Source organism: Oncorhynchus gorbuscha, linkage group LG03, assembly GCF_021184085.1.
Source record: "Oncorhynchus gorbuscha isolate QuinsamMale2020 ecotype Even-year linkage group LG03, OgorEven_v1.0, whole genome shotgun sequence".
Taxonomy (NCBI): Eukaryota; Metazoa; Chordata; class Actinopteri; order Salmoniformes; family Salmonidae; genus Oncorhynchus; species Oncorhynchus gorbuscha.
This window is the reverse complement of record NC_060175.1, coordinates 91,187,763-91,213,756: the sequence shown is the minus strand read 5'-3', so window position 1 is coordinate 91,213,756 and position 25,994 is coordinate 91,187,763. Positions and strand designations below refer to the sequence as shown.

General features: G+C 43.0%; 1 protein-coding gene across 4 annotated transcripts in view; it reads right to left on the bottom strand.

Moving 5' to 3' along the window:
* The window catches only part of LOC124032195 (pleckstrin homology domain-containing family G member 5-like), a 116,409-nt gene that overhangs the window by 2,302 nt on the left and 88,113 nt on the right, over positions 1-25,994 (bottom strand). For all 4 annotated transcript variants that reach the window (XM_046344402.1, XM_046344401.1, XM_046344403.1 and 1 more), the window contains 13 exons: positions 25,748-25,808; positions 25,240-25,331; positions 24,816-24,952; positions 22,303-22,496; positions 9,845-10,036; positions 8,584-8,754; positions 7,444-7,539; positions 6,967-7,278; positions 6,043-6,330; positions 5,734-5,853; positions 5,317-5,449; positions 1,877-2,150; positions 613-1,704 (listed from right to left, as the gene is read on the bottom strand). In XM_046344402.1, coding sequence (XP_046200358.1) covers positions 613-1,704; positions 1,877-2,150; positions 5,317-5,449; positions 5,734-5,853; positions 6,043-6,330; positions 6,967-7,278; positions 7,444-7,539; positions 8,584-8,754; positions 9,845-10,036; positions 22,303-22,496; positions 24,816-24,952; positions 25,240-25,331; positions 25,748-25,808 — 3,162 coding nt within the window. The remainder of the gene's footprint in view (positions 1-612; positions 1,705-1,876; positions 2,151-5,316; positions 5,450-5,733; positions 5,854-6,042; positions 6,331-6,966; positions 7,279-7,443; positions 7,540-8,583; positions 8,755-9,844; positions 10,037-22,302; positions 22,497-24,815; positions 24,953-25,239; positions 25,332-25,747; positions 25,809-25,994) is intronic.

Here is a 25,994-nt window from a genome sequence, read left to right as displayed (position 1 = left end):
GCAAATAATCATAGCTTGAATTGTGTTAACTTGGCAGAGACTTCATATAATCAAATACTATAGGCCTACATTTAGAATGACACATGGAAGCACAAAGACTGGAGTTTATCACAGAGCACTACACTTTACAACAGGCGGGAGGTTCAGTACACATCACTGCATTCTGTATCAGAAAGTAGGATGGCCCTCTTTGAAGTCTTGTAGATTGAGGCGTTGCTCTCATTGTTTATAAAGCTATTTTACAAAAACTCCCTCTCTACCTAACATAACTAACCTTTAGACGTACGAGCTACTAACTCTGAAAATTCCTTCGGTCTCTACAGAGTCAGATAAATCAGCTTTAAAATGTGATGATTTGGTGCCACTAAGTTATTTCAGATGGCTGATTGAGGACCTTTTTAATGACGAATGTGTTTGTTGTCTATCGTTGTGTTTTGGACCTCTCTTGAGTTTCATATTGTATTGATCTGTATATTATTTTGCAATACAGGGCTCATCTGTGAAAGAGACTTTGGTCTCAGCATGACTCCCTGTTAATAAAAAGGTTAAATAGAAAAGAGCACATCCACGTACATAGAGATGATACCCAGTATAAAGTGAGCTGTGACTTACGATGCGGTGAGCGTAGAGTTGAGCACTAGGGTGGTGCGTATCCTATAGAGCTGGGCAAGGGTCAGCTTCTTGTGCTGCTGGGCCGGGGACTTTCTGCTTTTGGCCAATGACTGCTCCTCTGGGCCACCGGCTGTCAATGACTTACTGCACTTCCCTTCCTGTCCTCCAGATGGCGCCACCGCCGAGCCACTACTGTTGGCCAGGCTCCTGCTGCCTTCGCAGGCCTCAGCTGCACCCAGAGCCCTCTTGCGGGCCTCTGCCCTCCTCAGGGTGTCACATAGCTTACTAGAGGGCATGCTCAGGGTGAGGAAGTCATCATCAGTCTGTTCTGAGTCGAGGTCAATCTGAAACAGCCCAGTGTGGTCACGGGCTCGGCCAAGTTCTGATAGGCTCTTACTATGGGCCAGGCAATCCGCCTGTTCTCTCCTGTGTTCTGATTGTTCCTGGACTGTAGGGCTGCGGGTGTGTATCCAGGAGACAGAGACGTTGTCGTGGAAAAGCTGTAGGAGGTTGTCCTCTGAACGGGACTTGATGTTTCGGCTCTGGAAGCAGTGGAGGCGGGGAGTCACCGGGGGGCGTCGCCGAGGCTTCAGAGACTGAACCACTGACAGCTGGGAACAAACAGAGGTTGAATCCTCTTCCTCTCCTCCTTCCTCTACCAGTTCCATTTCCACCTTCTTGTCCAACTTCACACCCACATCGTGGCTCTCCACCTCTCCCTCCTCTTCGGTCTCCTCTCCATCGCTCTGGCCTGGCTGTGTCTGCAGGTCCAGCTCTCTCAAGAGGGACTCTGGGGAGAGGGTACCGTAGGCACTATCCATGGACAGAGAGCGACACTGAGGTTCCAGCTGACCCTCCCCTCCCTCCAGACCCCCCTCCTGCTCTTGCTCAGGGTCCCGGTCTGGGTCCAGGGGGCTAGCAGGGTGGCAGTGCAGGGGCTCAGGGCCAGTAGGTGGGGTAACTATGCTTGAGTCTGGGCTTTTCTCTAAGGGTCCGTCTGGGTCTGTGTGTGGGGCGAAGGGGTCTGGGTGCCCTCCTAAGTCTTCTCCTATGTCCATGACTGACAGGGTCTCTGTGGAGCCGTCCGAATGACTGGAAGAGAAAGAGAACTAAAAGGTTAGAATGATGAGAATAATTATAACATTAACAATAATGTATAATGTTGACATTAAATAGTCTCTGCACAGAACTGATGACCATCTACACAGTGCCCTTCTAGTAGTGCTTCACTCTTCTGTAGCTAAGTAGTGGTTTGGATTTGTACCTTGGTCCCTGCTCGTCTTTGTGCCTTGTGCCGGGAGAGCTGGCGGTGGAGTTGCTACTCTCGTCTACCTCCTCCTCTTCTTCCTCTCCATGTATCCGGTGCTGTAAGGCGGTCTGCTGCCTGAGAACCTCTTCAGTCCGCAGTCTCTCGAGCTGGTTCTGGACGTTGCAGATGGCATCTACCCAGCTTCGCCCCTGGGTGGCGCTGTTGGCCTGGAATGTGTAGGCTGCCACGGCACTCTTGAACTCATTGAGGTAGATGATAATTAAGGACCCTACAGGAAGAGAGAACAGAGAATCATCATGATGTTTATTAAGTAAATAGAGCTAGTTTGGGTTGAATTGCAGGTGTTCAAATATTTCAGATAGTTTGAGCATTTGCTTGAGCGTGCCATGAGTGCCAGAAGGTAGGGATGGACCTGAGTGATCCAGAACTTGAACAGACGTCAAAGCTCAATTTTTAACAAGAGAAAACTACTTGGTGGAAAGTGATGTGGCTGCTCAAACAGGCAAGTGAAATGCTGTCTTGAAGACCACGTTAATTTGCTTTGACTGTAGTGTTCCATTTGTACATGGGTTTATAATTTTTTTTTGGTGTCCCGCAAATGTACAAGCATCACACAGTCCTTCCCTTTCCCCTCCTTGTCTCATTCACTCAATTGCCTTTCAACCGCTCCCTTCACACACACGTGCTGAGTGCTTCCGTTAGGCCTACAGAAATAAATTCCTATAAAAATATATCTAACTAATGGGACACACAAGCTACAATTTGTGGCCTGTTTTGCATGTTAGTTTGGCATTGATATGTGTCATATAACCGTTTTCAAACAATGTAATCAAAAACAAAGCCGCATACAAGCATGGTTTCTTTTTTGATTTCTTGAGTAAGGCAGCTCCAAAATGCAGGTGTTCAGCCTAGCTCAGTGCTTTCTGTGGTGGTGGGGCAGCCAATGGAAAATACAGAGTAGGGGTTAGTAATGTTCTCTAGTTGTGCCGTGATTGGCTCAGTGTTCTGTCACTCGTGGGGCCACTACGTCACTGCAAAATCTAAAGTGAGGCACCGTTTGTTTATAGTGCAAAACATGTCTTGTTGTGGCTTTGCTGGCATGCCAAAAAAAAAAAAAAATAGAGTTTGCCCAACCTAGATTTACATGCTAAAATTGGCACTGTACATTCCTTGCCAAATGACGACAGTTTATCACAAATTGTAAATGGACTGGTTGATTTAAGCAGGACAATGTTTGACTCGTCTGTATACATCAATGATGTTGCTCTTGCTGCTGGTGATTCTCTGATACACCTCTATGCAGACGACACCATTCTGTATACTTCTGGCCCCTCTTTGGACACTGTGTTAACTAACCTCCAGACGAGTTTCAATGCCATACAACTCTCCTTCCGTGGCCTCCAACTGCTCTTAAATGCAAATGCTATTAAAACTAAATGCATGCTCTTCAACCGATCACTGCCCGCCCCTGCTCGCCCATCCAGCATCACTACTCTGGACGGCTCCAACTTACGTGGACAACTACAAATATCTAGGTGTCTGGTTAGACTGTAAACTCTCCTTCCAGACTCACATTAAGCATCTCCAATCCAAAATTAAATCTAGAATCGGCTTCCTATATCGCAACAAAGCATCCTTCACTCATGCTGCCAAACATACCCTCGTAAAACTGACCATCCTACCGATCCTCGACTTTGGTGATGTCATTAATAAAATAGCCTCCAACCCTCTACTCAACAAACTGAATGCAATCTATCACAGTGCCATCCGTTTTGCCACCAAAGTCCCATATACTACCCACCATTGCGGCCTGTACATTCTCGTTGGTTGGCCCTCGCTTCATACTCGTCGCCAAACCCACTGGCTACAGGTTATCTACACGTCTCTGCTAGGTAAACCCCCGCCTTATCTCAGCTCACTGGTCACCATAGCAGCACCCACGCGTAGCACTCGCTCCAGCAGGTATATCTCACTTGTCACCCCCAAAGCCAATTCCTCCTTTGGTCATCTTTCCTTCCAGTTCTCTGCTGCCAATGACTGAAACAAACTGCAAAAATCTCTGAAGCTGGAACCTCATATCTCCCTCACTAGCTTTAAGCACCAGCTGTCAGAGCAGCTCACAGATCACTGCAGCTGTACATAGCCCATCTGTAAACAGCCCATCTATCTACCTACCTCATCCCCATACTGTGTTTATTCATTTATTTATCCTGCTCCTTTGCACTCTAGTATCTCTACTTGCACATTCATCTTCTGCACATCTACCATTCCAGTGTTTAATTGCTATATTGTAATTACTTTGCCACCATGGCCATTGCCTCAACTCCCTTATCTTACCTCATTTGCACTCACTGTATACAGACTTTTTTGCTTTCTTTTGTTCTACTGTATTGTTGACTGTATGTTCTGTTTATTCCATGTGTAACTCTGTGTTGTTGTGTCGAATTGCTGTGCTTTATCTTGGCCAGGTCGCAGTTGCAAATGAGAACTTGTTCTCAACTAGCCTACCTGGTTAAATAAAGGTGAAATCAAATAAAGAAATAAAACACTGAAAATATGCAAAAACATTAGTTTGATAATGACAAAAGAACATATTTGCAGCAGAATCATTAAGCATATGCCTACTCACCAACAGATGGCATGGCCGTAATTCATATATGTTCAATGTGGAATTGTTAATACATTTGGAAAATTCCAAATTCCAACTAAATCGAACGTCTTTATGCCTAAAAGACAACAGATTTTGGTTTGTAACCCTTAAATGTTTTCCTTTCAACTCGCCAATTAGAGCCCGTTTCAAATGATCACTGAGAATAACTGTTCCAGACTCGAGATGATCATCAGACTGGAAACTTTCTTCATTTCATTCTGTTATATTACATCTTTCTTTTACTATAAAATAGGCTGGGGAAATAAGAATGTCTTATCTGCTAAACGAACATAACAAGGCTATGCCATTGCAGGCATAGGCTTCTACAAGCCCCACTGCTGATGTTACTGGCTTTTTGAAGATTGTGCTCCATAATATAACCAGTTGATATTATGGTTTCAATACATTTATCTTAAATGGCACTTGCTTATTTTTATTGAATGAATATACAGTATATTGGGCAACTTAACAATTAGGATTTGTTATCTGTAACGGTTATGATAAATTAGACATGGTTGCACACTAATGGCATAGGCCTATAGATAAATGCGCACATATGTTTTTCCAGTGCAGTCATTATGGAGTTCTCTAAAAACAATCATGAGCTTACTTGAACAGCCCCCCAAAAATTTAATTGATAGGGATCTGTGCTTAAACTTTTATGACTTTTCCATTGGTTCCATTGCCCCAGACATGCTTAATCAAGCACAGCTAAAGAATTTGAAAGAAAACAAATACTTTGAATACAGGTCTGGTTCAAATGTAGTTGATTGCCGGCACTCACCAGGGTCCTTGAGTTCCTTGCAGACAACATTGTGGATGAGGAGTGGCTGTCTGATCACCTTGACCTTCTCAACCTTCTTCACTGGCTTGGTGATGAGCAACAGGTCCGTGAAGAGGAAGCAGTAGACGTCCATCTAAAGAGGGACGGATGGGGAAATTACTTCCAGCTTCATTTCAGGTCGATCATCCTCATTCATTCACCAATCATACAATAACTAGGCCAAATCAAATTATTTGCTCCCCAATCACCCTGGTCATTGAAATATTCTACCACAACTTAAAATACAGTGTTGGGTAGTTCTCAGCCTGCGACAGTTATGAGTTAAAAGCAGTTAAGCAGTTATAACCAGTTAGGATGAGTTAAAAGCAATTCTAATGTGTAAAAAATCAATTAGAAGCAGCCCAGCCAGTCTCTTACCCTGCTGTCTTTTCCCTCCTTCATGCGCAGTGCCCCCTCTAGATGGAGTTGTCTGGTCTCCTCTGGTGATGTGCCTCTCATAGGAGCCATCAGGTCAAAGCAGTTAAACTCACGCAGTATCTGAGGAGCGAGAGAAGGGTTAAACACCAAGCAGAAATACAAGCCTCTTGTAAGCACAATGCAGCACAACTTCAACCTGGACTAAAATTCACATTCAATAGAGATTCTCAATTGAACGTGCTTTTAGTCTAGCAGTAGACTTGCAGCATTATACTCAGGAAACCAGCCCTGAGTACGGTGTGTGCTCACCTTCTCCACCTCCTCGCTGCTCCCCTCCACTGCTTCGTAGGAGTCAATGCGTCCAGAGATGGTGGCTAGCTTTTGCCGCTCCTCCCGCTGACGCATCTGAGAGTCCACACTGTTGATAAAGCCCTCCACACACGCCACCATGCTGCTGACGGCGTCGCGGGATGATGAGTCGTCAGTCTTCTTGAGGACAGCCTTCAGCAGTAGGGGGTACTTGGTGAGTCTCTGGTGGGGCTTGGCCAGCATGTCAGCCAGCTTAAGACGATTACACTGCTGATGAGTCTCAGCCCACTGTGTGTGTGTGTGTAATAGAGAGAGAGAGCGAGAGACACACCAGGCGTTAGATCAATTACTGCACCTGTACATAGCCCATCTATAATTTAGCCCAAACAACTACCTCTCCCCCTACTGTATTTATTTATTTTGCTCCTTTGCACCACATTATTTCTATTTCTACTTCGCACATTCTTCCACTGCAAATCTACCAATCCAGTGTTTTACTTGCTATATTGTATTTACTTCGCCACCATGGCCTTTTTTTTTGTCTTTACCTCCCTTATCTCACCTCATTTGCTCACATTGTATATAGACTTATTTTTCTACTGTATTATTGACTGTATGTTTGTTTTACTCCATGTGTAACTCTGTGTTGTTGTATGAACTGCTTTGCTTTATCTTAGTCAGGTCGCAATTGTAAATGAGAACTTGTTCTCAACTTGCCTACCTGGTTAATTGTGGCTAGGAACATAATGAACAGTACTGAAAAGTGTCAGGTAGAATGTACTACTGATGTTTCAAATTGGTTGACTGTGCTGTGTTAGTGAGATACATGTTGAGAGGAGCAAACAGTCTTTGGTAGGCAGTTGTTTAACTTTACACTGTCACTATAAACAGAGAGATAGGGAAGACCGACAGACTGCAACTCACCGTGACGTAGATCCTGAAGAGCTCGTTGTCCCTGTGTAGTGATCTCATGTACTCCAGGCTGGCCTCTTCCTCCATGCAGTAACGGATGTAGGGCTTGAAACGGGAGCCAAAGGTCCTGAATCCATGGTGGAGGTCAACAGGGTTGAGAAGGGTCCTGGCCTGCCGAGCAATTTCCAGGGCGGGTAGCATCACCTGGCTCCAAAGGGCAGTGTGTAGACGCACGATGTCCTGGATGTTACTGAAGAGACGCATTGGCTCCACCTCTGTCAGCAGACCACTCTCCTGCAGGTTCAACAGCCCACACAGGAACAACTACAGGAAGAGAGGAGAAAAGTTGTCAGAATGGGACATCTAGGTAAAGCACTCATATGCCTAACAAATAGGACATCTAATTGAGATGAATTCAAGTGATTACTTAGGACCTGATACAGGGTTACAGTGTGGGAATATGGACATTCTTATCTAAAGTGTACTTACATCAGTGATGACTCGTAGTTTCTTGATGTAGGTGGCCTCAGTGTGCAGAAGCTCCCAGATAGCCTCCTGCTGATGGAACTGGCGTCTGGTCAAAGTCTAGAAACACACACATTAGATAATGGCCTCATGTTTGTGAACCAGGGGTGGGGGTCAATTCAATTTAAATTCCATTTAATTCAGAAAATAAACCCAATTCAACATTTTCCAAATTGAAAAGCATTGGAATTTATGTACTTCTCGAATTGACTGGAATTGAAATGGAAGTGACACCAACCCTATTGTGAACACAACACATTCACTTTGCTTAATGAAAACTACAACTCCCTTCAGCCCAGCTTCACACAAAGTTCTTGACTTGATTTCTCTCGTGAATCATTTGATTTCTCTAAAGAAACGGTGCGGTGCGTTGGGCTCACAAAAAAACGAACAAAATGGAATTCTAGTACAAGACATCTGTCAATTACTTGTTTAACCACCAGGAAAAAAATCTCCATTCTGATGAATCGTTCAGCACGGTTGCCCTGTGTTGTAGCCGTCTATTGGTATGTCTGTATGTATACGGTCACACTTTATTATTATTGAAAAACAATCAAAAGTGTGAAATTCAAAATGAAATAGGTTTGTTAATATGGGTTATTGTTAATGGGAAAATTGATGGCTACAACAATCAAAGTAGTAGTAGTAATTTAAAAGGTAGATTCAAAAAAAGAACTGTAGTGCACATCAATGTTATAAACTTATCATTCAATTCATCGTTAGGGCAGCAATTCAGTCAATTTAGCACGATATGTATTTTTTTCTATATCATCCAGCTCATGACATAACAGCTTTACTGTTACAAGAGTATGTCAAAATGATACCATTCTAGCGCTTAAACACTGAATAAATTGGTGTGACTGACAAATAATCTCCCAATATTATTTTTGATGTCTTCACTCTTATTCTACAATGATGAAAATATTTTAATATTTTCGACATTGTAGAATAAGAGTGAAGACATCAAAAATAAAATAAAGAAAACCCCTTGAATGAGTAGGTGTGTCCAAACTTTTGACTGGTACAAGCATGTGTGGTTGTGTCAATGGAGTGTGTTTTGGTGAGTGCCTGTATTCATGTGTGTGCGTGTTCTTGTTACCATACCTCAGGATGGTCCAGTAGCTGCGTCCAGCTGTCCTCCAGTGCAAAGCTTGTCTCCTCTTCTTCCTCTTCCCAGGAGTCCTGGTGGAAGGACAGCTGAGGAGGAACCTTGGGAAGGCCAAAAAGAGTGTACGACTGCAGCTTATTCTGGAGCTGCTCCATGCGGTCCATCTCCTGTTAGAATGGACGCCAACACATGTAAACAAACAGACCCTGGGCAATATTCTTCTTCCTGTTTCACTACAAAGTCATTCACATGTAGAGCACATTTAGATTTAATCAGTATTACTATAGGAAGGGGAGAAGCAGGAACAGTGCATTTTCCTGTCCATTACAATATTAAAATAGAGCTTATTACACTCCTAAAGCAAAATGTAAACAGGCTTGAAATCCTGCATTAGCATAACCCTCCCTCGAGTCCACTGAATTCTTAAATCTGTCAACAGCTATCCAGCCTATTGTCCTGCCAGGACACAGGCCAGCCTCATGTACTTATGAAAATGAGCTCTGTGCATTGAGATCAGTTGGACAATAGAGGAGGTGGGTGGAGGGGGAAGGAGGCTAGTGGAGTGGGAAGTAGGGGGTGTGCCAACTGTGCTTAAGGGACCTGTTCCCTGAAGGGGGTACAGGATGCCCTGATTCACCCCTGCTTTGTGGAGGAGAGGGGCCAGGTCTCTGATCCGCCCCTACCCTACACTGCCCTGACAAGATGAATAGAGATGATCTGGTAGCTGACAGGTGAGTGACAGACGCCGTCTCCCTCTGACATCTGCTACAGTGCAGGATATGACCTCAGGGGAGTGGAGACAATGTACGTGTGTGTGGGGGGGAGAGGAGGGTGTCTGTGTGCGTCAGCGAGTGTATGACTGTGTGCTTTGTTAGGCGATAAAGGCTAATGATTATTGCCATTTCAGATCCTTGTGTCTTATTGTATTATTATATCATCATCATCATCATCATCTTGGTAGGGACCTGAATAGAATTTTGTCTACGGAACACGGAACACCTTTGTTAAACCTTCATTCTTCCAGGCCACTTCCACCACAGCTACTAAGCATATTTGTTTAGTGGAAAGCTGCTGTGTGAGCCAACTCGGAGGCTTTGGAGAGAAGGGAAGTGATCTCACTGGGAGCTGAAATGGCCTTCGACCCCTGCACCACACACACGATTGCGCACACACACTAACCACCCCACCACCAAGCCCCTCCCTCTACTAGTGGCTGGGTCCCCCCCCTGATGGCCCAGACCAGGCCTTTCCCATCACCTTTCCGAAAGCCCCTGCTACAGCGTTGGAGCTGAAGAAGCCAGAGAAGCGGCTGGCGGCGCGGTTCTTCCAGCTGTCCGGACCAGGTCCTACGCCTGGCAGAGAGCCGCTCAGCCCGGCCAAGGAGTCCGGAGACGGGATGCTGGCGTCCCCAAGGAACTCTGTCATGTTTTTCCTGCGACGCGCCTGACCCTGCAAGAACCAGGAGACCAGTGTTCATATGGAATCCCCACCAAAGGTAGAGGGAGAGAAAAACAGACAGAGTTAATAAAAAGTAAATAAGATTGAAAGCGTTTAGGTGAGGGCATCACTTGGAGATAATAGTGAGTCGTCAGGCAGAGATATGGAAAGAGACGCGACAGAATTTAAAAAGATGAGAAATACACAAGGAGAATAAACAGGTAATCAAAGGGGATTTTTGATGTGAGGAATGACATCATCATCAGGAGAGCTGTTAAAGCCATCCTAACTGCCGTTCAGACACATACAGGATTGAGAGGAAATGAATGCCACTTCCTGAGACGGAACACTCCTTAAATCAAAAGGAAACATGGCAGAACGGACAGACAGGTCAGCTAGTCACTCCACTCCATCGTTTCATTACTATCGTTACCCTGTCATCAAGCCCTGCTGCCGGCCTGTGAGTCTTAAAGACAAGCAATCTCAATCCACTTTACGAGCACCGGCTGCCGTGCAAACCAAACAAACATGGGCCTTCTCAGGCCTCAGTATCTGAGGAAGCAGTTGTTTTTGCCATCAGAGAGAGACAGTATGTCAGTGCAGAGTAATGTGCTAGTGGGGACTAGGGAGTCGCTGGGCCATTGACCCCTGTTTAGGTCATTACACAGAAGAGTAGCGTTTCCCAAACTCAGTCCTCGGGACCCCAAGGGGGTGCAATTTTGTATTTTTCCCCTAGCATTACACAGCTGATTAAATTTGAATCAGCTGTGTAGTGCTGTGGCAAAACCCAAAATGTGCAGCCTTTGGACCCCCCCCCTCCCTCGATCTTGCGTGCAAACCATTTTAGCGGCCCCCCTTGTGACAGCAAAGAGAAAAATGTGTTTTAGAGTTAATTTCCTGCAATTCTACACATTTTGCCATGGGGCGGAGAGAAAAATGATCAGTTTTACAACCGATGATCAATGGGCCCCACTCCATTGATCATCAGTAAGCATGTAGTAAGCATAGTCGGTAATTCAACCATGCTTACTACAAGTGACATCGGCTAATTAAGTGACTGCTGATGCACAACCCAAATACTATTCTAACTCTCATTAGTAAGTTGAGACCCCGGCTGAGTTCCCTCACGAGCATACAGGATAAGACCAACAGTGAGAATGTCCACACAAGAGGTCGGTAAGGATTGAGCAATGGTCTCTAAACAAACTGTCAGACAGAGAGGAGCAATAATAAACCTCTCGCTCTCTCTGCAGACACAAACATGCCCATCTATAAACAATACTGTTCCAAATGTATTACCTTTCGGGATTCTTTAAAAGCGTTCATGCAGAAGCAAACATTTAGACCAATCGCTGTACTACAGTACAATCTTTTCCTTCTGTCCAAAGAAATATTACTTCAACTCCATATGGTGGATAGTTTTCCTCCTCTGTTTTAGTATTCAAGTGGGACGAAAATCGAAGGGGAAAGGACCAAATATTTCAAGCTAAATTTCCCATTCACTATATTTAGATATAATCGCTTCAGTGGGGCAAACAGCGAGGCCCCTCATCCAGCTCTGACCAGGGGGATTTCTGGGGGATCTCGGCCAAGAGGACAAGGACACAGGTGCAGGAAGTGGACCGAGAGAGAGCGAGAGAGAGACAGCGAGAGACACACACTGGACTCTCTGCCAGTGACAGCAGCTCATTGGGCTGGACTAGAGGGGCTGAATTCCGATTACCTTGGCTCAGGAATGCTCTGGCAACAGATACACAGAGCATGGTAGGGGTGAAAAATGTGACTCTTTGATTTAGTGACATGGGTTTTAGAGCAGTATGACAATGAACATTTAACCAAAACTAAAACCTAATCAGAAAAACTGAAACCTAACCAAATCAGTAATTTGCAAAACATTACAGTACAAATCAAAGTCCTGGCACTACACCAAACAACCCAGAAACAAGTAGCCTAAAGTCTCCACTGACTTCAAGACTTACTGTCTAAACTGGGATGTATAACTCTCTCTTACACTGCAGATTGATCACCCAGATATAGTGGGGAAAGGCTCCCCAAAGCTTCACACACAATGGAAGCAGTAGAGTACTCACCATTAAAGCCAGCGGCATGTCAAAGATCTGAAAAACCATCCTAATCCTTCTGTTAGTTAGACTTTGCAGCCCATACTGGACCCAGCTGTTGTGTTCTCTCAAGTTCAACCTCTCCTTCTCTTACGCATACATTCACGATACACTCGTGCCCTCAGACTAAGAGAGGAAAGCCCCGAAGAGCGACAGCTGGAACAATGAAAGGTTGTTCCTCAAAGAAAAGTGCTTCTGAAGTCCAGTTATGAACTGAGATAAGAGGTCTTGCTCAAGTTGAAAGAGTCCAGGTTTGTATGTCTGATAGAGAAGTTCTTGTATCCTTCTTATCTCCATGAATACACCATGAACACCACCCCAGGTCTCGTCTTTGAACTCTGTGTCTCTGTGTACTCCGTGGTAGTCCTGCCTGTCCCGCTGTTCTAACTCAGAGGTGAAGCCTGCTGTGCTGATTGAGTCTGCTGCCTGCCTAGAATTTCACACAGCCACTGTGCTGGAGTCATAGCAACCAGGAGGATCCTGTCTGCCCCATTGTGTTGAGGAGGAAAGGAAGAGGAGGCGGGGCTACAGGAAAAGTGAGTGAGTGTCTGTGTGTGATCTGCATAGAAAGGGGTGTGGCCAGAGCAACAGCTTGCAGGGCTCCAACAGAAAAGAGCAGGCATCCTGGTGCTGCAGAGGACATGCCAACTGTTCATAGTAACTCACCCTTTGTTTAGTCGCTGCCTCTGACGTCCACTTTCCTTGTTCTGACTGTTCTGAATCCCCCACAGACACACACCCTGTCTCCCTTCACTTCTTTTCCCTTTTCTTTTAAACCACTGATTCTCTTTCCAAACTGACTGACAGCTTTACGTCATTTAAAATCTGGCATGCCTCCAATTACGCTCCCTGATTGTAAATTAAACTGATACTCTAACACAGAACAGACATGTATTCAGTCACTAATGTGACACCTATAACAGGCATATAGAAACATACTTACAAGGACAGTTGTGCCTCATGGGAGCAAAGCTAATTGTCAAGTATAGACAAATTGATTTTGGAATGTCTCCAGGAGGAGAGAAATAGGCAATGAGTGAGCTAACAAAAGCAAGTATAACTGAACTGGTGAGAACGTTAGTTTGACCTTTACCGCAGTGACAACCACAAAGTCTTGCTCTATTGTGGTTTGAACCCAAGTTACCCAACCCATTAGGCCTATGTTTTCTCAATCAATTATGTTTTTGTTTGCCCGTGGACACAACTTTCCACAAAGCTTTCCTGGTTGACTGTAACAAGGTAAGAAATGACCAGTAATGAGCTGTTTTAACACATTTCTTTAGTATGCTTAGATATTCCTCACAGATATGACTAAGCAAACTCCCCTTTCCACAATACGTGGAAGCACAACTACACACCATAAAATTCAGGTCATATCTAATCAACTGGGGTTAATGTACTTATTTTAGCATTCATCCTATATATTTCTCAATGGGCTATTTTAATGACCTATTTGTACTGATTCTCAACGTACAAAAACAGCAGATATTGCAGAAGTCTGTTCAAAAGAGCAGCATTCAACACCTAACTAAAAACCATTTTACCTCATTTTCTGTGCAGCCCTGTATATCTGACCAACCCTCTCTAAACTTTATTGAGTTTCACCTGGCCTCTGTGCAGACCTATCTGTCATCGTCCATTAATAACAGAGAGGACCCTGACCTACAACACCATTGACAGGTCTGGGAACTAGGGAAATTGGTGGCCCTGAGTAGTTGGCAGTCACGTTCAGCTCCAAGCTGGTTAATGACAAAGTCTCGTGTCCAGTTGGTTCCTTCCTCATCTTATCACAGCCCTTTGTGGTTTTAACCTTGCTTTGAAAAAAAAACCCAGAGACCTGAATGGAGGAAAGTATTGAAAGCAGAGGTCGACCGATTATGACTTTAACGCCAATACCGATACAGATTATTCGGCCGATTTTTAAAGTTATTTATTTGTAATAATGACAACTACAACAATACTGAATGAACACTTATTTTAACTTAATATAATACATCAATAAAATCAAGTTTACCTCAAGTAAATAATGAAACATGTTCAATTTGGTTTAAATAATGCAAAAACAAAGTGTTGGAGAAGAAAGTAAAAGTGCAATATGTGCTATGTAAGAAAGCTAACGTTTCAGTTCCTTGCTCAGAACATGAAAACATATAAAAGCTGGTGGTTCCTTTTAACATGAGTCTTCAATATTCCCATATAAGAAGTTTTAGGTTGTAGTTATTATAGGAATTATAGGACTATTTCCCTCTATACCATTTGTATTTCATTAACCTTTGACTATTGGATGTTCTTATAGGTACTTTAGTATTGCCAGTGTAACAGTATAGCTTCCGTCCCTCTCCTGGCTCCTCCCTGGGCTCGAACCAGCAACACAATGACAACAGCCACCATCAAAGCAGGGTTACCCATGCAGAGCAAGGGGAACAACTACTAGAAGGCTCAGAGCGAGTGACGTTTGAAACACTATTAGCACGCACTAACTAGCTAGCGTTCTCACTTCGGTTACACCAGCCTCATCTCGGGAGTTGATAGGCTTGAAGTCATAAACAGTGCAATGCTTGACGAAGAGCTGCTGGCAAAACGCAAAGAAAGTGCTGTTTGAATGAATGTTACGTGCCTGTCTCTGCCTACCACTGCTCAGTCAGATACTTGTATGCTCAGTCAGATTATATGCAACGCAGGACACACAAGATAATATCTAGTAATATCATCAACCATGTGTGGTTAACTAGTGATTATGATTGATTGTTTTTTATAAGATAAGTTTAATGCTAGCTAGCAACTTACCATGGCTTACTGCATTCGGGTAACAGGCAGTCTCCTTGTGGAGTGCAACGAGAGAGAGGCAGGTCGTTATTGCGTTGGACGAGTTAACTGTAAGGTTGCAAGATTGGACCCCCTGAGCTAACAAGGTGAAAATCTGTCGTTCTGCCCCTGAACGAGGCAGTTAACCCACCGTTCCTAGGTCATCATTGAAAATAAGAATGTGTTCTTAACTGATTTGCATAGTTTTTTTTTTTTACTCTGCAAATGGGCGCCCAAAAATACCGATTTCTGATTGTTATGAAAACTTGAAATCGGCCATTCCGATAATCGGTCGACCTCTAATTGAAAGTAGCTAAGGGGTAATGCAGTAGCAACCCGCCCCCACCGCGCTACTGGCCTATCAGTTATGTTGTTATTCACCGATAAGAGGACCCTTTATCGGGCTGTCTGATTAACGATGCAAAAAGTGTGACGTTAACCTTCCTGCCCACATGGACACCCACTGTGACACACACACGCAAAGACAGGAAGAAAGGCAATCACACACACGCAAACCCCCGTATGTGTTCATTACAACAATAGGATAGTCCTTATCACCTGCTAACCCAGATATCACTGGTTAATGGTCAGCATGGGACCCATTTACATTTTAGTAATTTAGCAGACGCTCTTATCCAGAGCAACTTACAGGTGCAATTAGGGTTAAGTGCCTTGTTCAAGAGCACAGACAAGAGTTTTCACCTAGTCGGCTCAGGGATTCGAGCCAGAGACCTTTCGGTTACTGGCCCAACGCTCTTAACTGCTAGGCTACCTGCCGCCTACCTGGCACTGGCTCCCAAACGTGCCATCAGAAGAGGCCCACCAGCATGACTGGTGTCTCCACTGTTTCCACTACACACACACTACCTGGCTGGTGTTTTCCACCATTCACGGGACCAAGAGATAAATACATCAGATACAATCTCCACCATGGCTATGGTGACAGATTGAGAATCCTGCAATCATTGCCTAAGCATTACATTCAAGATGGCTTACATTACAATGGCATTTCCTTATCTAATATCAACTTAAATACTGCAGCCACAGAGGAACAGAGACCCAGTGGGTCTGTCTGTCTCACCTGACATTGTGTTGTTGTTGGGCTCTGGAGGGGGGCTGATTCAGGAATACACTCCACATGCAGCAGGTCCCAGCTACGCCAAGACGAGAGGCGATTAAACCGCACCATTCTCAAGCCTCACTTAAGAATAGATGCAAAACCAGTCATCCAAAAGTAAATATGACTCATTTAAATTAGGAAGATCCTAAATCCAAAAGTCTTTGAGATCCGAAAAACATTACAGCTAGAAAAAAAGAGGAAGCACCCAACCAAAGTCCACAGAGACGGGGAGTACAACGCACAGTGAAGCACTGAGGTGGAGGAGAGTTGTAGCTGCTTCTTCTGTCTGTCACCAGAGCAGTAATGCCTGACAATCACACTGGGATCATAAAAATGCTGTATCCTCCCTTCTCTCCTCAAGCCTCCACACCTAAGCACACTTTACTGTCTCAGTCTAACACATTGAAACACACAACTACCTCTCCTGCAGCAGTTCAACTGGCTCCCAGCCACGCCTAGTCACACCTGAGCTCCCAACCCTGATAGGCCGTAAACAGCAGACATCCGTGCCCACCAGGGCCTGCATACTCAACCACACAACGGTAGGCCTATTTTAAACATAAACACCACCAAGTACACACAAAAATCCCCTTTCATGCTGGATAAACAAACCGTTTTCGAGAAACACACTTGATTAAAATAAAGGTTAAATAAATAATAAATAAATGTCAGTTAGGGATAGAATTTGGTTCATCATTGCAATATTTAAATTACACTTCTGTATGGGTGGCGGCAGGGTAGCCTAGTGGTTAGAGCGTTGGACAAGTAACCGGAAGGTTGCAAGTTCAAACCCCTGAGCTGACGAGGTCCAGATCTGTCGTTCTGCCCCTGAACAGGCAGTTAACCCACTGTTCCTAGGCCGTCATTGAAAATAAGAATTTGTGCTTAACTGACTTGCCTAGTTAAATAAAAGGTCAAATAAAAAATAAATGGTAATTGGTTGGATCACCAATGTACACAAAATCTACACTACAGCCTGTATATTTCAGCGTCTCATATTTAACTAACCAAGTACAAATTCTTATTTACAATTGACGGCCTACACCGGACAAACTCGAACGACGCTGGGCACCGTCCTATGGGATTCCCAACCACAGCCGGTTTTGATACAGTCTGGAATCTAACCAGGTTGTGTGTAGTGACGCCTCTAGCACTGAGATGCAGTGTCTTAGACCACTGTGCCACTTGGGATCCAAGACCAATGAAATATAAATCTAACAAAATTTAGCATTTTCATAGTGGAGTTGTCTATCAAAGTATAACAATTTCAACTTGTACTTCTATTGTTGCGAGGCAGTCTATATTTCATCTCAACTAACCTGAGATGTGTGAATGGCTAGTCGTTTCAATAAATAGGCACGCGAGTGCAGATCATCAAACATAAACATACAAGTAAAATGCATGTGACTACTCCCCATTCTCCATCGTCATTCAAATTACTATTGCGCAAATTTCTGATTGTCCTGATTGTGTATTTCACTCAGTGATTTGATGTCCTTAAATGAATGAGCTGTTAGTTTTGTTAGCCTGGCTAAGCAAAACAATTACAACTGTAGTCTAGGGGAAAGACATGAATGTGAACACTGTGCTTAGCGGGGGAAAATACAGCAGTTAAACAAGGGAAAATAAATGACGAAAAACAGCTTTTTACATAACCTACTTCCTGCTACCATTACCAAAGAATTAATAAACCAGACACTAACTTAAGCTACCAGTTTATATAACCAAACGCACATTATAACTACATAGGCTTAATGCATGCATTTGAGTCATTAGCAGACTCTCTTATCCAGAGCTACTTAAAAGCAATTAGGAATGTGACTTGCTCATGGACACATCAACATATTTTTCACCTAGTCTGCTAAACGAGTGTCTGCTAAAGAACTCAAATGTAAAATGAGTCTGCTAAATTACTCAAATGTAAAAATGTAAATGGAGTGCTCATGTGTCACATCTATGTCAAATCCTCTAAAGGAAGATGGTATGGTTCCTTCAACCATCCAGGCTATTCAACAGCTCCAATAATCTCCCCATCAGTCTTCTTGTTGACCTACCTGTCCTTACACAACGGTCTTCCCCCTCCCTCCCAACACTCAAGTTCCACAGATGCCAGCAGATAACTCTAGGCTAGACCATCATAAGACCATCTACTATAAACCTGGGTGAAACACAAGCCCTGGTTGACTTGGTGCGTGGATAGAGTTTCTACTGGTTAGATCATGGTGAGCCCATGTCAGCACGTAGTCTACAGAGTAACCGACTGACGGGAATGGGGGTAATCTGAGACTGTTAGATAAGTGAGTCCTCTCACGGAATAAGACAGACAAGAACGAACATGTGGGAGGATGTGGAGCGTTTCCTTGAGTCTTCTTCTTCCCTAAATTACATTTCCATCTGTGCTGTACTGTTCTTCTCTTTAAAGACATGTGTGCACCATTGCATTTCACCACAGTCATTGGTAGAGGGGTTTGTTATATCACATTTTTAGTCACCCAATAAAATACTTATGGAATACAGATATTATTTTGGGGAGAATTTTTGAATAATAATCTTTATAAACTGAGGTCCAATCAGTTCACAGTGACAAGGCGTTGAAATGATTCTGTCTAGCTGTCAAATGCTGTTTCATTCTGACCAGGTGAATCCTTTGGCTATCTTTGTAGTGTGTTGTTTTCCATGGCAACCAAATGGCGCATATTACACAAAGGCCTTCTAAAAGGTTCAAAGATCACTTTTATAGATGTGATCTAGCTATTGTAAATCACATGATCCCCATCTGTCTAGAGCATTCTGTTTTAAGTACCCATTGTAAAACCATGTGACTTGAGGCCAACTGTTTCGATTCTCGACAAATGGGATTATTCAATAGTTACACACTGTAGGCCTACACAGTGACTAGCCAATCCACAAAAACATGAAAGCCCAACTATTGGACACGCTTAATTACTCATGTAGTAATTTAGCCTTTGGTCAAACTCTTCCCAGCATTTGTATCTGAGCCTAACACCTTAACTTAACCTCCTGGAATGTAGCAGAAACATCCCTGAAGTTATTAATTACACTTTGGATAGTGTATCAATACACCCAGTCGCCACATAGATACAGGTGTCCTTCCAAACTCAGTTGCCGGAGAGGAAGGAAACCGCTCAGGGATTTCACCATGAGGCCAATGATGACTTTAAGTTACAGAGTTTAATGGCTGTGATAGGAGAAATAACATTGAAGCTACTCCACAATACTATATTTCAAAGTTCTATTATTGAAGACCAAGGGGTATTAAAATAATTGGAATGACTAGACAGACTGTTTTGGTTTTATGTAAAGATATCATAATTATATTATATATAGTATACGCTTCCTTAAACAACCCATGAAGACAAATGCAACATTCATGGCCAGCTATGTAAACTAACATTGATTTATCCTGCTATAGATGTCTTCAATTGGTAATATTAATTTTTGTCTTCTAATGCCTCTTGAGCAGGTTGACATTTATTTGGATGAGTCTTGTCTTTGAGGCAGAACTGAGAATTTCTGCTAGATGGGCCAGATGCAAAGTAAAAAGTGGCAACATTGTAAAAATGTAAATTTGCATTAATTTAAGGTTAGGTTTAGGCATTAAGGTTGACTGTGGCTGTGCCAGCTAGTGACCACTCAGCAGAGCTGCCTCCAGAACAAGAAATCAGACTACATTACTAAGTGTGTGTGTTTGCAGGTGTGAAGAGTTAGCCAAATTACTTAGCCAATTAGCTTCAGCTGTCTGGTGTGCAACTGTGGGAAAGTTGGTTTGACTTTGGATAACCTATCTCCAGGGCTAGTTTGGGACCGTCAATAAATCACACAATGTAAATGAGACAATATTTTCAATGTTGCACACCATTTAGTTCTCATTAAATGCTCTCAATATTTTTAAAGGCATTTCTAAAATGTATAGTTGGTTTGAGGTTAAGTAATTGAAATGTAGAGCTATTGGAATTTTAACATTGTCTCATGTACATTGTGTAATTTATAGGGGCAGTTCTTTAAAGTGTGTACCTTTACTTTGCTCTTTATCACCTCCTTGAGGGCATAATGAGAATGGCTGCTCTCTGTGTATGAATATAAACAGTGTCCAAGTTTGAGTGAGCTGATACAGGCTTTTCTTTTTTTATGAAGGGGTTTTGTATATCATGCATTTACTGCTTGTCCTTGACTGAATGAGACTCCTCAAACTAAACAAAAACAGGATTGGAGAGGAACAGTATGACCAAACTCCTGACTAAATCAGACAGACATGTTTAACTTCTTATGGCTGGGGGCAGTATTGAGTAGCTTGGATGAATAAGGTGACCAGAGTAAACATGGCGGGTATCTGTATGGCTTGTTTTGGGCATGAGCACTGTACTCAGATTATTGCATGGTGTGCTTTTTCTGTAAAGAATTTTTTTTAAATATGGCATTAAGGAGAAGTATATCTTTAATTCCATGTATAACACGTGTATTTTCATCAACATTTATGATGAGTATCTGTAAATTGATGTGGCTCTCTGCAAAATCACTGGATGTTTTGGAAGCAAAACATTACTGAACATATAGCGCCAATGTAAACAGATTTTTTGATATAAATATGAACTTTATCGAACGAAACATACATGTATTGTGTAACATGAAGTCCTATGAGTATCATCTGATGAAGATCAAAGGTTAGTGATTCATTTGATCTATATTTCTGCTTTTTGTGACTCTCTTTGGCTGGAAAATGGCTGTGTTTTTCTGTGACTAGGTGCTGACCTAACATAATCGCATGGTATGCTTACATCGTAAAGCCTTTTTGAAATTGGACACTGTGGTGGGATTAACAACAAGTTTATCTTTAAAATGTGTATAATACTTGTATGTTTGAAGAATTTTTATTATGAGATTTCTGTTGTTTGAATTTGGCGCCCTGCACTTTCACTGTCAAATCGATCCCGTGGACGGGAATTCAGCCGTAAGAACTTAATGTCCAAGGCTGATGACTTACCAACCCGCAGACAGACAAAATCCCTGAATTACAGAAACCACCGGTATCCTAGCACAGCAGCACGGCCGCAATGACATCACACGTTTTCAGTGCATGCAATGCTACACTGTCTCACCTGAGTGTGTGAGTACTGACTGAGTGGGTCTAGACTTGCCTGCAGGGATCTCCACAGTTCACACCCATTGACTTGTTTTTCAATCTGTAAGCGGAGAGGGCTAGTCCACACAAGACAGTTACCAATCTTTCAAAGCAATGTGCAGAGGCAGCGAAAGAGTATGGCACAAAAAGAGCATGCTGTTTTCATACTGAAAGTAGTCGCTCGTGACAGACTTAACACAAATTGACTTGCTGGCATGCCAAACTTTTTTCTGGGTTCCGAGATTATACTGAGAAGGCAATGGACAATCTCACAATCTTATTTTCTTCCAGCAAAGTTGACTAAATGACATGTCAGAATGTAGGCTTTAGTCAGTCGGAGAATAACTGCAATACAGAATGAGACAGACAGGACACTAAACCTTATGATTCTAGCCTCTCCCACGGTCTATTAACACAGGGTGAAGCAGGGTGCCAGTTCCCCCTGGTCCAGCAGACTCCTCTCAGCACCTCTCCTCCAGGCCAAAGTGAACACTACCGGGTTCTTCCTGTCAGCCAGAATAAGTAGCTGATGGCAATGCCTCTTCTTCTAGGTCACTAGCCTACCTAGCAAGGCTTGAAGGCCATAGAGGTGGCTGGCACAGCACAAGGCATATGAGGAATTAATGTAACAGGTTAGGATAATTAGGTTAAGGTTCTAGGTTAGGTTAAGGGTTAGCACAACCAGTAGTAGCTGTACTCCATCTAGTCACAACCAGTAGTAGGTGTGTATAAGTCAGATAGGATGTATAGTTTAAGTGTGTTTATACTGAGCTCATGAAGTGGTAACATCTGTCACCTGTTCATATCCTGGACAACAAACTAAAGTGACCTAAAATAAATCACTGCTTTTTTTGTTGAGTCCTCCAACTCCTTGAATTAGTCATTTTGGAAGTTTTTGTTGGTAAGCCCTTCTCATGATTTTTGTCATTGTTGTTGAAAACCCCTCCTGTCCTTCATTTGTTCAAGGCCCATCTGCGAAGGCCCACCTGAACTCTGTGTGTATACTGTATGTGTGATACTGTATATGGACCCATGGTGTGCGCGAGAGAGAGATGTGATGTACATCGGTTGCAGTGTGTGAGTGAATACATACTGTAGTAGAGGCTGCGCTGACCAGTAGGTCAACGTTGCTCTTCATGCGTCCCAGAGAGCCATGCTCCACCCTCTCGCTGCCCGCAGTGAGGATGTAGGAGCTCTGAACCCCAGAGGAGGGTTTCATGTTGGGTAGACTGAGCGAGCGCAGGTCCTTCACTCCCTGCTCCACCTTCAGCTCATCACCTGGCCGTGCTGAGGAGGAACCAACATGGAGGGTTAGCTTAGTGTGTTATAATTCTCTTATTGAAGATAGGTAGGTGTAATAGAGAAGTGCATCAACATTTATTTATTTCAGGACTAGCTTCCTGTTTAAGTTCTCTTTCCTCAGGCACCAAAACAGGATCTCCAGTGGACAGTCTAAAAATCCCTTTTAAACATTAGATTGTGAAAATATTATACAACAAGGCTAGCTTTTAAAATGTGCTTAATAGCTGCAGATTGCATTGGATAAGTTGAGAGCCTGGCGGGTAGGAACATTGGGCCAGTAACCGAAAAGTTGCTGGATAACATCCACTAGCTAACAAAGTAAAAATCTGTTGTTCTGCCCGAGCAAGGCAGTTATCCCACTGTTCCCCAGGTGCCAATGACGCCGATTAAGACGTGCGCGCGTCTTAAATTCCTCAAACATACATGTATCTCATACCATTTTAAAGCTAATCTTGTTGTTAATCCCACCACAGTGTCTAATTTCAAATATGCATTACAGTAAAAGCACCACAAACGATTATGTTAGGTCACCACATAGCCACAGAAAAACAGCCATTTTTCCAGTCAGTCACAAAAACCACAAATAGAGATAAAAGTAATCACTAAACTTTGATCATCTTCATCAGATGACTCATAGGACTTCACGTTACACAATACATGTATGTTTGTTTGATAAAGTTAATATTTATCAAAATATGAATTTACATTGGCGTATTACATTCACTAGTTCCAAAACAATCTGGTGATTTTGCATAGCCACATCATTCAACAGAAATACTCATCATAAATGTAGATGACAATACAAGTTATACACATGGAATTATAGATATATCTCTCCTTAATGCAACCACTGTGTCAGATTTTAAAACAACTTTACGGAAACCCATGCAATAATCTGAGACAGCGCTCAGAAGTAAAAGTCACAATAGCCGCAATGATTGTGTCAACATAAGCAAGAAATTACATGATACATTTTCCCTTACCTTTGATGATCTACATCAGAAAGCACTCCAGGAATCCCAGGTCCACAATAAATGTTTGTTTTGTTCGATAATTTCTGTTATTCATGTCCAAATACCTTCTTTTGTTAGAGCGTTTGGTATATCGGACAAAAACTTCAAAAAGTTCTATTACAGGTCAAATAAACATTTCACACAAGTACAGAATCAATCATTAGGATGTTTTTAACATTTGGCTTCAATAAAGTTCCAACCGGAGTATTCCTTCTTGTCTTCCTGAGCAATGGAACGCAAGTGGATACCATGGGGAATAAGCGTGATCAGAAAATGGCTGACTGCCAGACACCCTGATAGATTCTGCTCTCATTCACTCCCACAACACCGTAGAAGTCTCATTCAAATTTCTATCGATGGTTGACATCTAGTGGAAGCCCTAGGCAGTGCAACATCATTAATATCTCAAGAGGATTTCATTGGGGACTCTGGTGAATACATACAAATCTCAGATCTCTCACTTCCTGTTTTGATTTCTCCTCAAGATTTTGCCTGCCATATGCGTTCTGTTATACTCACAGACATCATTCAAACAGTTTTAGAAACGTTAGAGTGTTTTCTGTCCAATACAAATAATAATATGCATATATTAGCAACTGAGAGTGAGGAGCAGGCCGTTTACTTTGGGCAACTTATTCATCCAAGCTACTCAATACTGACCCCAGCCATAAGAAGTTAAAACACACCAAAACAAGACATTAAGAACAAGATAAAACTGACTGAATACTATTCCGCGAGGGACTCAGATAAGATACACATGACAATCCTCAATGAAAGTAGGCTGTGGAGAAGGGGAGAACACTTATGTTCGCCTGTTAACAAATTGACTTCTCCTCGACCACTAAATCTCCTGTGGGTTTGAGGGTCAGGGAGGAGAGGACAGAGGAGAGAGGCTGGAGGTCAGACTTTTTCCTAAATGAGAAAAGGTCATAGTCTCCTCCAGGGATCCAAGATGAAGGACTCTGTCCAGTTTCCTCTGAATCAAGGGAGAGACAGGAAACTGAGGCTCTGCCATCGGTCTCACCCAGGCATTGTTTATGCTAGGGGGTACAAAGAGGAGCCAAATACTCTATAATAAATGAAAATTCATTAGATTGGTGTTTGTTTCATATTTTGTCAACCCTTAAAATGTAGTTTTCAGTGCAGGGCAGTAATCAAAAGTTGAAACACATTGTACCTTGGTTTGCTTAGAATCAAAAACACCCATTCTTCCACAGAGTTATTTTATTCTATTAATTGTGAAGCTTGAGGAAAATGTTCTGACTGGTCCTCTGATGCAGTTGACTCTTACCTTTGACCTTGAGATAGTGGCCCCCGAAGCGGTAGGCCTCAAATTTGAGGGACAGCGGAGTGTTGGACTGGTCTAGGAACAGATCTACCCGGGATAACTCAATACCTTTTCGTTCAAACACAGGGCCCAGCACCTCCCTGGAATAGAGGAACATACAGTACAGAGAGAACAGAATTAACACAGAACATTCACCCAATGCAGTTATGTAAGCACAGGACAGAGTCAACAGAGACCATTCACACCATATGTTTATGCAACACTAATGCAGTGGGTCCTATCCAAATAATCAAATGGAACATTGTTATATACTATGACTTTGTCCCATGCCTTGGACAAACTCAGACCAGACCTTAAATAGAAAAGACAGACAATCAGTCACAATCATCCCTATTTACTCAGCCCACTACCAATTCTCCTAACTCACCTCAGGGTCTTCTTTTTCACAGCGGGGACGATCTCTGTGTCAATGTCCACGTTCAGATCAAACTTGAGGCTGAAGCACTCCTTTCTGGGGTCCTGCAGGGGGCGACAGACAATAGAAGATAATGGCTGTAAAACTGCGAAGGCCAGAGCTCCTATAGTGATTTCTCTTTCATTAGATCCACAGGGAGGCACTTTACCAGGCAGACTGACTGGCCAGTAACACTCAGGGATGGACCATTGGACACCATTATATATCACTCCCTAACCTGGGTCCCTGGCCTCTGCTGATAATGGCTGCCATTTTCAGTGGTGTATCTTAACAGCTTGATGCCTGTAGCCATGTTGGCACTGTGATCATCATACAATCTAACTTTCCACCACATACAATAAGACAGGTATGTTCTAACCAACATAGTTCCTAATAGTATTGGGACAAGTCTAAGGTGAAGAGATGTGGTTTCTTAATGGGCGTGTGTGTCACACCCCCACCTGGCTGTATCAATACTCACATCTGTGTGCCGTCGCCGTGGTTTCTTCTTCACCAACTTCAGACCCCCAGTTTTACGCTCCCTGAAAGAAAAATAATATCCTATGCACATAGTGTAATTGAACATCTATGACAGGGCTCACCAACTGGTGGCCCTTGGGCTAAATTTGTCCCACTAGTTCCTCTCAGGAAATCAACTCCAAGGGATTTTCATTTTGGAAATCAAGTTCTAAAGTATTCCCAGTTATAAAATATAGATATATGTGAAC